General features: G+C 43.0%; 1 protein-coding gene across 1 annotated transcript in view; it reads right to left on the reverse strand.

Annotated features, from left to right (window-relative positions):
* Window positions 1-16,664, reverse strand: part of ROBO3 (roundabout guidance receptor 3) — a gene marked incomplete at its 5' end in the record, with an annotated part of 235,330 nt that overhangs the window by 2,076 nt on the left and 216,590 nt on the right. The window contains 12 exons of the mRNA XM_083368521.1: window positions 1,967-2,146; window positions 4,200-4,307; window positions 5,342-5,523; window positions 6,359-6,586; window positions 7,414-7,573; window positions 8,076-8,351; window positions 8,980-9,137; window positions 10,284-10,329; window positions 10,446-10,469; window positions 11,039-11,233; window positions 12,147-12,318; window positions 12,681-12,805. Coding sequence (XP_083224647.1) covers window positions 1,967-2,146; window positions 4,200-4,307; window positions 5,342-5,523; window positions 6,359-6,586; window positions 7,414-7,573; window positions 8,076-8,351; window positions 8,980-9,137; window positions 10,284-10,329; window positions 10,446-10,469; window positions 11,039-11,233; window positions 12,147-12,318; window positions 12,681-12,805 — 1,854 coding nt within the window. The remainder of the gene's footprint in view (window positions 1-1,966; window positions 2,147-4,199; window positions 4,308-5,341; window positions 5,524-6,358; window positions 6,587-7,413; window positions 7,574-8,075; window positions 8,352-8,979; window positions 9,138-10,283; window positions 10,330-10,445; window positions 10,470-11,038; window positions 11,234-12,146; window positions 12,319-12,680; window positions 12,806-16,664) is intronic.

The following is a 16,664-nucleotide window of genomic DNA, read 5'->3' on the forward strand; positions in this document are numbered from 1 at the left end:
AAAGAAACAAACCCAACTTAAGAAGTAACTTCCAAGCATTTATCTTGGCAAAAATTCAGTCCAGAGGACAGGAAAATGCTGGGCTCAATAAAAGGAAACCAGGGTAGAGATCCTACAGCATGCAATGGTCCTCCTTGTCAACTGCATAGTTCCACAAAGTTGCATTGCAAATAAAAGTTGTGGATCTTGAAAGAGATCCCCAAACTCCAGAATTAGGTCTTGTGGAAGTGTCCAAAAAAAAAAACCAAAACCATGAAGGGGAGTTAGTGGCGAAAGAAGAGAATTCACTATAGAAACCTCTGCTTGTAATGGTCACCGGCATTACATTACATTAGCTGGCTCAGGAATTCTGGGAGTTGAAGTCCACGAGTCATAAAAGAGCCAAGGTTGCCCAACCCCTGATCTAAAACATCCTATTTCCCCCAGAAATTCTTCACTAGCTTGGATCATAAGCTGAACTGACATGCCTCCTTCTGTCCCAGACTCCCAAAAAGAGCATCTTAGGCTCCTAGCAACTCTAGGAAGTGTAGCTCCATTTGGCTACCCAAATTCTTAATGTGCAAACCAGACACCTTAGAATTACTTCCCAGGTTTCCTGCATTCAGATTAATATTTATTTTGGCCGGGGAGGGGGGAAAGGGAGGATTTAAGTAGGCATTCACATTTTCTCATACTGCCAAAGCAAAACTGAAATAAGCAGTAAGGCTGCTCATTGCCCAGAGAACTAAGAGCCATCCAGTTTGCTGTGTATGTCTTTAATGCGGGTAGTCCTTGACTTACAATGACAACTGGGACCACAATTTCCCTGATTAAGAAAGGCAGTTATTAAGGGAGTCGTGCCCAGTTTTATGACCTTTTTTTTGCCATTTTTGTTAAGGAAAACCCCAGAGTGTGCTAAGTGAACCAGGGGGTTGTTAAATGAATCTGGCTTCCCCCATTGACTTTGCTTGTCGGAAGATGGCTGGGAAGCTCACAAATGACAACTATATGACCCTACCATGCTCCAACCATTATAAATGCAGGTCAATTGCCAAGCACCTGAATTTTTACCATGTGGCTCTGGGGATGCTGTTACGATTGGTTGCAATTCACTTTTTTCAGGGCTGTTGTCCCAAAGGTACTTTTTCCAGGAGGCAACTGGACTTTTTTTTGCTTTTCTCTGAAGGCATTTCGCTCCTCATCCAAGAATCTTCTTCAGCTCTGACTGGATGGCAGATAATGGAAGGATTTGTACTCCTTGCAGACAGCTGGTCATTTGCATTCTTCTAGAGAGTTGTTGAGGCCACTTGGAAGTTTGTCTGTGTCCTCAAGGTCACCTGAGTGGTGCAAATGGGTGTGGAGTCTTCTTGGAACTGTTGAAAGGACTGTGTTGCAGAGTGGAGATAGATGATGATGTATTCCCACCCCCCTTCTGTTGAGAGAGGGCTGTTCAAAGAAAAACAAGAAAGTCCAGTTGCCTCGTGAAAAAGCATATTTGGGACAATTATGACCTGGTTGACTGAGAATCTCCCTAGACTTTCAGGGCCGTTGTAACTTTGAATGGTTGCTAAATGAATGCTTGTTAATCGAGGACTACCGGCATTAAAATTGAACACAACCCACTTTGAGACTCATTCTGTTGAAAGGTGGAACATATATCAAATGAGCAGAAACACTAAAGTGGAAAAAGCAAGTGGATTTCAATTTTTCTGTATATATAACAATTCAATTTGCCAAGCCCTTGCTTGACCTTTCTATAGTAACGGCAGCAGAAAAGATGAAGACGTTTTTTTCCAGGATGAAACAACAAGCCATCCTCCTTGAATTCTTCAAGGAGCTTCAAAGTTGTCATCTTCCTTCAACAACACAATGCTCTGGAAAGCCCTAGATGGATGAGAGTTCGTATTGCTGGCCTGTGACTCCAGATCAATAAGCAATCTGGCAATCAGCCCATAGTATGAGAAATGCTCCTTATGACTAATGTTACCATCTCGGTGCTGGTGGTAGAGCTGGCCAGCCACTGTGCGATGGGCAACTTTCCTCTCCATGGCCGAGGAAGCATTGAGGTCTTTCTCTAAAGAAGGGTCACAGTCTAGACGTGGAGTGCTGTCTGGAGCAGAGCTGCTGATGTCTTCTGCAGGTGGTGGCAAAGGTGGTGGCGGTAGATCTGCAAACAGAACTGATGATAAAGCACCAGCTCTTGCTTTCTATGAAACCCCTGAAATTTCTTCAGGTGGTCCTCCAAGGCATTCAAAAGATTCATCTTAGAGCAGGGGGTGTCCAAACTTAGCAACTTTAAAACCTGTGGACCTCAACTTCCAGAATTCCTCAGCCAGCATAGCTGGCTGGCTGAGGAATTCTGGGAGTTGAAGTCCACAAGTCTTAAAGTTGATATTGGAAGTTGAAGTCCACAAGTCTTAAAATTGCCAAATTTGGAGACCCTAGTCTTAATACTGGCAGCCTTAGGAACCTGAAAATCTCAAAATGGCACCTGCTGTACTTTGACTGGTGGTGCTTGGAGAATCAGGTGGATAGTGAAAGTATTTCAGTTGTAGTTACTCTAAAGACAAAAACTGCTTCCTGTTATTTGCAAGAACCAGAAGGAAATGGGGGGACCAAGACCAACATCAGCAAATGCAGAGTTTGTCACTGGCTAGCTGCCATTGGTGACTTCAGAAGTCCACCTATGAACTGGAGTGTATATACAACCAGCAAGTAGCCATAGACTTTGAGCAAACCAAAATGATTCCTGCTGCCACAGATGGTCCCAGATGCATGCAGGTGATTATCTATAAAGAGAATGTTTGTAACTTAGGGTTGAAATCAGGGTCCTTGGTGCTCTTAGCTTGGTTGTTTTCTTGCAGATGTTTCATTACTCAAACTAGGTAACATCCTCAGTGCTAAGACTAACACTGATGATGTTACCTAGTTTGGGTAAAAAAACATCTGCAAGAAAACAACCAAGCACAGAGAACACCAAGGACCCCTGGCTTTAATATCTTCCATAAATAGGATTTGACCTTACCTTTGGGTCATGGGACTCATGATGTCACCTCATGCAGTGGCCTGAATGCCCAATAAACACGTTAAACCAAAATGGAAATCTCATGTGAGCATTGTGAGAATCTCAACATCTTGCAATTGTGAACCAAGGTCATACATTTATCATACACCATCAATGTCCCAAAAGAAAACCAGGGCCGTTCTTGAGGATTTAGCAGGCATGCTGCCATGCTGGGGCTCTAGGTTCCAACTCTCTGCTTCTACATGGTGGCTTATTAACCCTTTATATAAGTCGCTGTACTACTTAGTGAATTGCTTCATTGGTCCCCACTGGCTGAGACCCAATATAATACTTGCAATGCATGGCTTGCTTGAAATATGACAACGGAAAAGTTAAACGTGTTCCTGAGAACAATTGTGTGAGCAAGATTCCCCTCAGGGTGCCGTCGGCTGGACAATGTCGGCTGGCGACCCCCAGGGGGAGGGCCTTCTCTGTGGGAGCGCCAACCCTTTGGAATCAACTCCCCCTTGAGCTTCGGATGGCCCAAGATCTCCAGTCCTTTTGCCGCTGCCTCAAAACGTTCCTTTTTCATCAGGCTGACCTGGATTGACGACGGGTTTTTAAAATGTTTTAATTTTTAATTGTTTAGCTAATTTATTTTGGGGCTGTTTATTTAATTTCTTTTAACTTTTGTATTGTTGTTTTTATTGTGGTTAGCCGGCCTGAGTCCTTCGGGAGATAAGTCCCAAAAATAAATAAATAAATAAATAAATAAACAAACAAATAAATAAATAAATAAATAAATAAATAAATAAATAAATAAATGGAGGTGGGAAGCAGATGCTTTCCAGATGTGAGTGGCTGCTTCTTGGTAGACTTAAAAAAAAAAGCACATGGAGGAATTAACCAGATTACGTAATGCAATTAAGAGGTTGCTATAATTAAATGCATCAAGCCAGTTTGGTGTCGTGGTTAAAGATCTGAGGCTAAAAAAAAAAAGGGGGGGAGAGACTGAATTTGAGTCCTGCCTTAGGCATGAAGCCAACTGGGTGAGTTTGGGCCAGCCATTCTCTCTCGGCCCTAGGAACGAGGAGACAAGGGCAAACCACTTTGGAAAGCATTGCCAAGAAGACTGCACAGGCTTGTTCAGCAAGTCGCCAGGAACCAAGAGCAGGGAAGAGGCTTAAACACCGTGTAGCACAAACATGGCACTGACCTCCTTGTTTCTTCTCCCGACGGTAGTGGCTGGACTTGGATTTCTTTTTGCCTTTTCCTTTCTGACCCAGAGGAAGCAAAACATCACCAAGGCTGGAATGGGTCTTGCCTGTCAGTAAGAGCCCAACATCAGTAATAATTTAGCCAACTTATAGGCAAAGCTCAGAATTGCTCACCTGTGCTAAGTGGATAATAATAATAATAAACAACCCACTGGCAAAATATGCATCTTATGCTAAGTGATATGTTGGATTTTGGTTTAGAGTGTTGGGTGAACTCAGTCATCATGGTTGAACTCCTCATATTGAGGTCAACTGGTTTGGCCCATGCACTTCACCTTTTAGCCTCCCAATAACCCATGAAGTAGGACAGTGGTTTTTTTTTCCATTCTGTTGACTACAAAGGGATTTCAAACCTGGCCCTTCCAATCTGATGAGCTAAGCACAACGTCACCATGAAGACTCTCTAAAGTCTCAAAGGGAATTCATCTTCAGCAACGCAATTACAGGTTGTGCTCAGTTTATGACAGAGACTGTTCAAAGTTATGATGGCTCTCCCCCCCCCCGCCCGCCCCAAGAAAAATCCTTAGAGCCGGGTTTCAAAGTTCTGACAGCCGGCCCCACCCCCATCATAGTCACATTTCAAACTCTTGGCAACTGGCCTGCATTGATGGTCATTTCTCATGGTCACATGACCACAATTCGTTGTTTGTAAGCCATCCAGAGTCACTGAGAGTCAGTGGGCAGCCATATAAATCCTCTCGATGAGTAAATAAATTTATGACCTTTTTGCTGAAGACTAATATTTACTTCTGTTTTTAGCAAAAATGCCCCCTAGCACAGAGGCCCCCAACCTTTTGGGCACCAGGGACCCAGTTCTGTAGAGAAAGGTTTTTTTCCACTGACTGGAGAGTGTGTGGTTTTGTGTGCTGCCTGCATCACATGGATGGGGCTTTGCTTGTTTGTGCAGACCGGTTGCTGGCCTTCTGCGGTCTGATACCGGTCCACGGACTGGAGGTTGGGGACCCCTGCCCTAGCAAACGATGGGTTTACTTAACAAGCATGACGCTGGTTAAGGAGGATGCCATGGCCATCACTGTTCCTGAGATGTTCCTGGGAAGAAGGACTTAGAAACTGAACTCACCTTGCCCTGGGGAGTCCACATTCTCTGCACTGTGTGCTGGCGTCTGGCTGAGGTTACGTCGGTGGCTTTGCCTGGGAAGCATGGCTTCCGGCCTCTCTTCAGGCATGTTTAGATTGGGATTAGACTGAGTCAAGGGAGGACTTGAAGGCCTTGGTAAGGGTCCTGACCCATTGGGTAGCCGCCTGGGAAGCAAAGGAGGATCGGACTAAATGGACAGGTTTTCAAGATGCCAAATTCCCTAATCCCTTAAATGCAGTCCATTATCGGAAGGTGTCTGATAATAGGCAGAGCTTTAGACTTCAAGTCGTGTGCTTGAGCTCCATCGGGGTGGCATCCTCTGTTTGCAGTAGAAGTTGCTTTCAACTTTCCATTGTAATGAACACTGGAGGCGGGGGGGGGGATGGTGTCTTGGGGGGGCTATTTCCTTAATAGATCTCCCTCCTTCTTTCCAATACATCAAGGGCATTCAAAAGATCTGATGGTGTTGACCCGGAATTAGGAGATAGCATAGGAAGTATCAATTGTGAATGTGTGCAGATGGCCTTGCTGTCTCTGGGCAGAGTCATGGATGCAGGGTCACGAAAGGACAGCAAGGAAAACACCCAATGTCCTAACGCACCAGGGAACATACGATGCCTTTAGGGAAACATCCAAAAGGGAACATTTTTAGCTACTTCAGATTTCTCCCTTCTTGTCTACAGTGTGCCAGACTTACTGGGTGAAATCTTCATCTTATGTGTGTCAGCTTTGCTGGGTTGGTTGCACGTTGATAAATGAATTTATTGAACATAATCCTAAATAAGTGAGACTATACTAGCGTTCAAACTGCGGTGGATTAACATCTTGCAGAAAGAGGCAAGGCTTTGCCTAAAATGACCCTTCCCTCCTCCCATAGCAAAAAGGCCCAGGAGATACTGAGTGTAAAACTTCTGCAGATCATTAGGAAGACTAGAATCTGTGAGGGCAGCACTAAAGGGGACACCATAAGCCTAGACTGCGAAGTTGGTGAGCTCATACCTGGGCAGATGTGGAATCTCAAACTGGTGGAGCCTGGGAATATCCTCGGAAGCTCTCATCTCTTCCCGTGGTGAAGGGGTCAGAGTGGCTGTGGACTGCTGACCATAGGAATTTGCAGGAGAAGAGGCATCGTTGCGAGGTGGGGGAAGAGGACATTCTTCTTCCTGGATGTTCTCCATTAAGTAGGTTCTCTCTGGCAAAGGTGGACACCATTCCTCCACTTCTGACCTGTCAAAGTTCATACATTGTCCTAAGGCTAAGCCCTGACTTATTTTAACCATGGTTTATTAAACATATGCTTGTTCATATGGGCTAGTAAGTCATTACAGCTCTCATCTATACGTATTCATATATCATGCAACAAGTCAAACAAAGCACGTTGTGGATTCATTGGTGCATAAAGTAAGCCAACCAGCAATCTATATTGCTGACAGCAGACTGCAACATGCTATACTTGGTTACTAAATTAAATTCATTTGGGCTCACAGTAAACATTGAGCCATCAACTGCTACAAGCTACAGCCAAAGCAAGACAAAGCAAAAACCAAACTTAGTGCATTTCCTAAACTTTTCAACAAGCTGATTGAATTATGTATCATGAATTTAACCTATAAACTGGCCAGGAAGACTGAATTCCCAATACGCAATGGATATTGTAATTGAACACATGCATGCTCCTTGCAGCTCTCTCTATTCAATAGGTAGGTTTAGAAGGGAGAAGAAAGTCACAGGTGGAGGGGCATCTAAGGGTTCTGAAGGTTAAAACTTGATTTTTGAGCCAGTTGATGATATCCAGCATGGAACTGATGGCTTCAAAACTGGAGATACTGATTATAATTATTTTTCCCCCTCATACGTATTGCTCTGTTCATAAGCAAGACATTAGGGCAGTCTGCACTACAGGAAAATGCATTACGACTGGGAAAATCTGGTCAAAATTCAAGTGCAAACTCAGCCTTAATAGGAACATGAAACCTGCTCTTCAATGCCAATTCCTTCAGTGGGGGAAAACTCAGTAAAATACTGCAATTTCACAATCCTCCAGTGGCTCTTACGTCAGCTCTAGTTCTTCTTCCTCCTCTTCTTCCTCCTCCTCCTCTTCCACATATTGGCTCAGCTCATTGGCAGACGGTGGAGGGGGCAGCACTTCTGTCCAGTTGAGGGATGGTGTTTTTACTGGCTTCCCCATTGATTTCTGTTTCCCAGGTTTAGCAACTACGGAAACGGAGAAGTTAGACCTTCCATTACGGTAAAAGACTTTGGTTGCAAGCCTAGTCCTATCTCCAAAGAACAACTCTGATTAAAATTAATGAACCTGCATGTTTTCTTTAAGTGGCCACCTAGCCCTCCATTTGCTAAGCTTTACGATTCTCCTAATCTTCCTGCATCAATTTGTGCTTCTCTCGAATAAGACGTTGTGCATTTTTAGAATGTACATATGGTATCATATTGTCATCAGTGCTATAATATCTTTTTTTTCTGGGAAATGTCAGGCATATTCTTCTCAAGACAGGATGACAACATTGCAAGTTGAGACTAGATACACGATATACTCAGCAGGGATGGGGGAGGAAGATCTGCAGACCGGGGATAGTGTGGGCTACAACTTCCATCATTTCTAATTTGGCTATGCTACTAGCTATGTCTTGTACTTTCAAACATTTGAAGGAACATTACATGTCCATGATCTAGCTTCTTGTAGGCTTATAGTCCCTACCACTCTCCACCCTGCCCCGGTCGGGCTGGGCATACTGGATGCTAGAGATGCCAGGCTCGTTGTTCCATTGGCCTTCCTCTTCATCGGGTGAGTGTAGATGAGTTGCACCATATGGCACCACGGGAGTTGTGGCATATGGGGTGGTGTGCTGGGAAAATGCCCCATTGAAGGTCCTCATATCATCACTGGCAGGGTCAATGGTGCTGTATATGGGGCCATCAGACAGCCCTGTCCCAAACTTCTCCGTCTGAGCAATGTAATTGGAAATCCCAGCATCTGTAAACAAGGAGAGATGTCATGAGCCTTATCAGGTTTTCTAGGTTGAGCTGAAGCAGATTCGGGGTGCCACAGTTCCAAAAGCCTCTAACCTATAGGTTTTTTTATTTGAACTTACTGAGAGAGAGAAAAGGGGGTCCTTCCTTGTTGTATTTTCCAAATCCTGTTTCAGTTTTTCTCTTCAGTAGGAATATCTCTCAGCCACTTGCTCTAAAACAAGGGTTCCCAACTGGGGGGTGCTTGCACCCCCTGTGGGTATGAGACAATATTCCAGGGGGGTGCAACAACTTGGGTTTTCAAAATTATAGTGTATATGCATAATTCGTTGCCGTTATTTTGAACTCTTGCGAGGGGTGCGAGAATATATCAGAAGCATTCTAGGGGTGCAGAGAACGGAAAAGGTTGGTAGCCACTGATCTAAAAGATTAAGCTTCTTACTGGAGCCTGCCCACCCTGTTCTCCCACTGACCATCTAGCTGGCTACATATTTTTATTTATATATCAAATTTAGAGACCGCCCACCTCACTCACGGAGGGAGTCTAGGCAATGCATGTTTTCCTTTTGCTAGCCAGGTCTAGACCTTCTGTGCTTCTGAGAGAGACACAATTGAAGCTATGGAACTCTTACCATTGTAATATCTTTCTGTGACGTTATGGTTTCCTGTACAACAGGCCATTCCAGGATCTTTTGTCTTCCCATTCCGCAGGAGATTTGGGGCTGGCCAGGAGTCGGCCAGCCATGGGTAGCTGGATGCACTGGTTGCCATGGCTAGCATGCCAGGACGGCTAGAGGAGAGACAGAAAATTATTTATTGGGTGACTAATGTGACAGGCATTTAAAAAAATTATTTGAGTAAGTGTGCATGCTTTAGTTAATTAATTGATTTAAAACAGTTTCAATTTAATGCATGTTTTTTTTAATTAAATTCAATTATGAGGCGAAGAAGGCACTTCCAATTATCAGGGGTATCCAACCATGGGAAACTTTAAAACTTGTGTTGCTGGCTAGGGAATTCTGGGACTTGAAAGCCACAAGTCCTAAAAGTTCCTAAAGTTGGACACCCATCTTTAGATATGCACATGGAGGTTGCAACAAGCAAGACATTAAAATAAGTGTTGCTGGGGGGTTTTTTTGGTTTTTTTTTCAGAAATACACATCTTTAAATTTTGGAGTTTGGCTTATACCACATTTTTAACTTTGCTGCTAATGTTTAGATACCCAAACTGGTGTCCTGCGGAGTTGAGAAATATGTTAGCACAACATAACAGGAAAACACTTGACTGAAAATGTCTGGAGTTATTTATTTGCTTGCCTGATTTCTTAATTAATAAATAATTGCATTCTTGCATTGTTCAATAGCAACCCTTTATATATTTCTTGGTATTTGAGGGATTAATGAATTCCAACATGCTGTTCTGTTTTGTGATTAATTTTTTAATCTCCTCTTTGGGTGAAGTGTTTCGAAAGATGAAACAGACACATGAAATTTGGTATATAATGAAACATGGTACCCTGGAGAGACCTCCTTCAATTTCAACTATTTCATTGAAGAATACTGAAGGGGTTGAAATAAAGATTAACTGACAGCCTGCCAAAAAAGAGGTAACCTCTGAGTTATATGATGGATTACCATCATGGTTTCATCCTTTCCTTCAATATCAGATAATAGTGGAGGGAGGAATTTTGTCTTTTCAGAACTTGCTTGCCTATTGCGATGTGTATTGCTCCTTAGAAATCTCTTGATTAGCAGGACTTAGTTGACTAAAGGCATTTAATTGATCAATCCAAATCAATTAACTGATTAAATGTTGCACAGAATCTCCGACTCCTGAGATTTTGCCCTGATCAAGCAGAAACATGGATTGTACTATGGAGAACCAATAAAGCTTACAGGAGAATCTTTCCCATTAGCCTGAGTCCTCTGCACTCACCTGCTGCTGCCGACATGTGCTGGACCGTCCGTGTGGGGGAAAGAAACTGCAAAGGAGAACAGAGCAGACTCTCAGGGACGCGCCTTTCGAGAACAAAAGAAGGGGTGAATTGGAGGTCTGGAGGTCAAAGCAATATGATGGGAAGGGGGCACAAAGCCTTACCTGCTGGCGTGTATGCAAAGGAAGCTGAAAAGAGAAGCAAGCAAAGAGTGAGGCAGCTCAAAGAAAGTCATTGCTGGGGTCAGCATGGATGGGCAGGGAGTCTAAGTTAAACTGATGTGACACAGTGGATGCATTGCATGCAGAATGGCATATCTCCCAAATCCCACTTAAAGGGAACCCAGCAAAGGTGAGAAGAGCCCCTTAAGACAAGAAACCCCCAAACGGGTGTTGTGTCCCATTCACAAAGACTACATTTTCCTCCAGTACTCAAATCTCTACTTGGCCCATTAACACAGGACTGAACAGAAGAGGAAGCTGGAGGCAATTAACCAGAAGTCTGCCTTCCCCTTCTTCAAGAAGGGGAGATGGTTAGGAGGGGTGGTCCAGCCTACAGGACATAAAAGGGTCCAACTTTATCTCTGCAGCAAGTGATTCAGTTGGAGCTCTCCATGGTGCTGAGATGCCCCATTCTGCTTAGTAGGCTCTAGTCAAGGATAGAGCAAAGGATCTAGTTAGTATAAAGACAACCAGCCTACACGCTTCCTTAAGAATGCCAGAGTGGGAAGCTGGTAGTAAAGATGAGCCTAACTTGCCTGTATAGTGGCTCATCTCCTTTCTCTTCTTCCGACGACAATAGATCCACACACTGAAGCACATGAGAATGACCCAGCAGGCTCCTCCGATGCCAGCAATGAAAGCTGGTTGCTTAACTACACCCGTGATCTGCTCAGCAAGGCTCACACTATCCCCATTGTCCATAGGGACAGTATCCTGGTCTGGTAGCGGTTCTGCAGCAAAAATGGAAGGCAAATGCATTTGCAGTCAGAAGAAGTACAAGTCTTCTGCGAGGTTAACTCTGCAGTCAGGATGGTAACCAGGTTGAAGATTGCAGTTTTCCTACACATAAAATTAGCATATCAAGGAAAGAGCCTTGCTTCTTATTAATTTTCTTTCTGATAGGAACAGTGTTTGCATGAGTCTCTACTTTCACTGTGCTAAAATCGCAAACTGTTGTTTTGTTGTTCAGAGAATGTGGCAAGTGTGTCTGACACTTCCTTACATTCTATAACAATTTATCACTTTTCTTATATTTTGGGGTCATCTGTCTCCTGTTTCAGAACTAAAGTTATGAAACACTTGAAAGGGAGAAATTTCAAGATGGTTTATTTTTGAATAAATGTATTTAAGAAGACCTTGAATACCATTCAACCATTCTAAAATCAGGAGAGTAATGTATGTATGTCTTAAGTGTTTTTTGAACACCGTGTGTCGACCAAAAAATATGGGTCTTCCTTTGAACACAGGGTGTTCAAAAAACACTTGACATATCTCTTCCCCTAGTCTTGGCTGACAAAGTGAGAAAGAGCCTGTGGCCTAGAGGTTAAAACAACTGCCTAACATGCAGACAGCCCCGGTTCGAATCTCAGAAGGGTGTGGCTGACTGATGAGAGCAAAAAAGCTTGAAATAGCTATACCAGTCTCCCTTTAATTCTTCAATTGTCGTCTTCATTGTAATGCATCAATCTCTTAGAGGCCATCACTGAAAAGATTGTCTCTTGTTCATAGGACAGCTGTACCTGTGAAGACGTTCAGATGTGCTGTAGAGCCTCTCCAGGGATCCAGATGGTTGGACGGAACTGTATGGAAACAGATCCTCTTTTTCCCCCACTGTGAACATATGAAGGAGTCCTGAATACTCACTGATCTGTATGGTGACCGGGGCGCTCCTTACTCCGATGCCAGCACTAGTGGCAGCAGCAACCTCTGTGCGGTAGATCATGCCAGGGATCAGCCCCATCAAAACCGTGGAATGCATTGTGCCATCCACCGTCCTGTTAATGTGATAGCGAGACTCATTTCCCAAACACCAAACCTGTGCAGAAGAAGGAGAAGACCACAGTGGCTTAAGAAAACATACCCTGCAAACAAACAAAGCCGCCGTGAGTCCTTAGCCACCCTGAGTCCTTCGGGAGATAGGGCGGGATATAAATCCCATCAATAAATAAATAAATAAATAAACAAACAAACAAACACTAGCTGCTTATCACTGGATTGCAGAATCTACCATAGTAAAGAATTTGTGCATTGGCCAGGGAGTTGGACAAGATAATCTACAATGCGCATCCCAACTCTGTGCTAATGTACTCCATCTTCTGCAATCGTCAGACATTCATTCTTTTTTGGGGTGTCCCTCATTGAAAGAGTTGCCAAGGATATTCAGAGAATCCATCTTACCCGATAATCTTGGATGATCCCGTTTTGTTCTCCAGGTGGAGGAGGCTCCCAGGATACGCTTATACTAGTACTGTTGCTGGTTCCCACGGTCACAACAGAAACTCCTTGAGGTGGAGCACTAGGAACTGGCCAAGAGGGGGGGAAATAATGAATTTCTTGCTCAGAATCGACTGATAAAGATAGCAGCCATTGCAGCTTCCGGAATGGGACCTTTAGGCCCCTGCCCTTGATCACACCTCCTTCTCCTCAAGCCCCCCAACTCTGCCTGTTTGCCTCCAGCTTTCCTCCTTGGCTAGCCTGCCCTCGCCCATTCTCCCTGGCTAATGGGCCCTTGGCCCTCCGCCTCGTGCCTTTTGGCCCGGCCCTTTCACCGAGGCTCCCTTTGGCCCAGGCCTTTGGCCGGATGGGACAGTTAGCTGCCAGCCAATCAGATGGGTGGCAGGTATGCAGCTCTGTTGCTCTCAATAGGTGATCACAGGGGCTGTGCTGTGGGGCAGCAGGTGCACGGCAGGGCTGGTGCTGCTTCTCCAATTGCGGGGGTTGGGAAGAGGCCTAGCATGGGGCAGGAAGCGGGGGATGCCTGGTGTGGGGCAACTCCCCATTCAGTGTGAGGCTGGAGTCCAGGAGCAGAGGCAACGAAGGATGGAAGAAAAAAATGGAAGCCAGTGCTCTGCAGGCTTTTTTTAAAAAAACTGCCAGAGGCTCCGGGCAGAGAGGGCAACAGACAGGCAGCGGTGGGCGGGGGGCTTCGCATGTTGACTCCTCCTGCCTGTCGTTGCCTCTACGCTTGGACTCCAGCCTGAGTCTACTCTTCTACAGATTCTACTCTGAGTTGTGAAGCCACCCCGAGAAGTGTCAGGACATACTGGCTGAGTTTTTATAGAACACTAACTTTTGGGTATGGATTTGCTTGGTTTTTGCTAAACAGAAAACTGAGGAGTGCCTGGTCTTTATGGCAGACGAGACATTCACGGCGGAAATGGAGAAGCTATCATTATGAACACAAAGGGTGTCGAAGCCGGTGCTTGGCTGCAACACCAACCTGTTAAGTTTCAGGCAAATCTCTTAACATTGCAGTGATCCAAGTTTTATTTTCCAGAAACAGAGGAAGCAGAAACCAAATAGCTCTATGCAGGGCTTTTTTGTCATAGAACGCTCAGAACGGAGTTCCGGCACCTTTTTTGGATGGAACCTTGTAGGGTAGGCAAGGCGGGTTGCACGACATGTGTGAGTTCTGGCACCTTTTTCTTTTACAAAAAAAGCACTGGCTCTATGTATAGCATCTTGTAACATTTTTTTTAAAAAAAAGCATTGTGGGAGACTGGAATCCTAACATCTGCAATAATGGGATAATTTGGCTTTAATATACAAACTAAAGCAGGAGACAGACTAATAGAGATCTCCTGAGAAAATTCAATGTTTACAAAAAATACCTTCTTCCAATAGCCTGAAAGATTACTTTACACATGGACATTATTCAATGGACAACCCCAAAATCAAATTTACTGCATACTCTGCAAGCTGAGATGGAGAGGATCTATTCAATCAGCAAAAACAAGATTTGGTATTGCCTGTGGCTAGCATATGAACTCCTCCTTGCAACTTAATTCATCAGACAGACAAGATGTTATCTCAGCAATATTCGATGCGATTATACAGCAAAGGTAAAGCATATATTTAATGGATTAGAACTGATAAATAGAGTGCTTGAAGAACTCTGGATGAAGCCTTGTGACATCACCAAAAACAAAGCCAGAGAAATATATTGAAATGCAGAAAGCAAAAGAGGGTGAAATTGCTTTCTGCTAATATGTTGAAAACCAAAGAAACAAAAGGCAACAGAGGCAGAAAGAAATTTGTGTAACTAAATGCTAAATTCTAGAGAATAATACAAAGAGACAGTGAATTATATCTACACTGGCATGCAAAGAAATTGAGAATAGCAGTAAAGGAGAAGGAGAAGAAATTTAGAAAATTATAGAAATTGGGGAAACTTTTAATACAAAGTGGTCATAATAAAAGACAAAGATGTAAAGAAGTGAAAAAGAAGAGGTGGCACAAATACATAGGAAAATATACATGGAAAAAGAGTTGCAGATGTACAAGATGGGTTCAGAACAGGTAAAGGCACCTAAGACTGCATAGGTAACATCCAGTGGAAAACAAAAAAAAGTCGAGAGTGTCTTCCCCCCCATTTATTTATGTATTTACTTATTTATCACATTTAAAATAAAAAGGAACCCTGGGCAACATTTTAGGGCAGAATAGGAAGCTGAATTCACCAATGCCTTTAGGAGTCATTCACAATTTATTGGGGCCTAATATGTTGCCCAGAGTCACTGTTTATTTTAAATGTGACAAATAAGTAAATACATAAATAAATCGGGGGGGGGGGGAGAAAAAAAAAGTATCATGACCAGGAATGAACTGAGTATGGGGCAACTAAATGGTTTGAAATTGGGAAAGGCGTCAGGGCTGTATACTATTCATTCATTCATTCATTCATTCATTCATTCATTCATTCATTCATTCATTTGAAGGGTCCTTGATGCTCTCTGAGCTTGCTTGTTTTCTTGCATACATTTCATTACCCTTACTAGGTAACATCATCCGTGCTAGTCACTTATTTATTTATTTATTTATTTATTTATTTATTTATTTATTTATTTATTTACTTATTCATTCATTCATTCATTCATTCATTCATTCATTCATTCATTCATTCATTTGAAGGGTCCTTGATGCTCTCTGAGCTTGCTTGTTTTCTTACATACATTTCATTACCCTTACTAGGTAACATCATTTGTGCTAGTCACTTATTTATTTATTTATTTATTTATTTATTTATTTATTTATTCATTCATTCATTCATTCATTCATTCATTCAAATTTAGAGCTGGCCCATCTTCCTCACAGAGTGATTCTCAGCTGTGTACAGTCAAAAACATAAAAACCATATAAAATATTATATTTCAATGCAAGGAGGCAGTTGAAACAAGGATGGCCATTAAAGTTCGCAAGCCAAGGGAGAGGCTTTCATGTATGTTGACTGTATCAAGAGAAATGCTGGCTTGGGAGAGGCAGAATCTGGAATTACCATTGCTGAGAGAAATATCAACCACCCGAGAGGTTCCAATGATATCACTTGATAACTGGAAGTGGAGAAAATTTAAATTAACTCTTTTTTGGGAAGGTGAAGGAAGAATGTGCAAAACCTGGTCTGCTGCTCGGAATTAAAAACAACAAACCCATTTAAAATTATGTTAGCAGGCTGTGCTGACCCAATGCAAATAAACAGAGAAATTGAAGTGGCAACAGATGTTGTCTTCTTAGGCTGAAAAATGACATACATACTGGGGAGGAGTTCACGCTTGCAACTAAATTATATATTGTCAGAGTCAATATTTTCCCAGTTACAGCATACAGTATGAAAGGTAGACTCTCAGAAAAGCTGAATGAAAAATGCGTGCTTCTGAACTGCAGTGCTGAAGAAGATTGTGGGGGAAATGAAAAATTTGCTTTTCTTCGATTGCAAAAATGAGAAATCATTCAAGACAAGACGAAACAAAACCAGAGTGCATGTGGAAATACTAATAATGAAACCAATGTTTGTATATTTTGGACAAGCAATGCACAGGCAAGATTTATTTTTTATTTTTTTTAAAAAAAGTCTCAGAGACCTGGAAAAAGCAAACTCAATTGCACAAAAAGCCAATAGAAAAGCAGAGAACTGGCTATAAGGCATAAGAACTAAAAAAAAAAAATATCCACTTGCTCACTGATAATCCTGGTGGAAGGATGTCCTTTGGGAACCCGACATGACTGAACAATCTCAACATATTCTGTGAAGCCAGCCATTGTGGTTTATCACCTGTGATTTATTTAGTGTGTTGTGCTACCATGGGTGTCAAACTGCCGGCCCGTGGGCCAGACACATGACATGAAAGCCGCGCCCACTCCATTGCCAGCAATGGCAAAACTGTC

Source organism: Vipera ursinii (genome assembly GCF_947247035.1).
Source record: "Vipera ursinii genome assembly, chromosome: 8".
NCBI classification, from domain to species: domain Eukaryota; kingdom Metazoa; phylum Chordata; class Lepidosauria; order Squamata; family Viperidae; genus Vipera; species Vipera ursinii.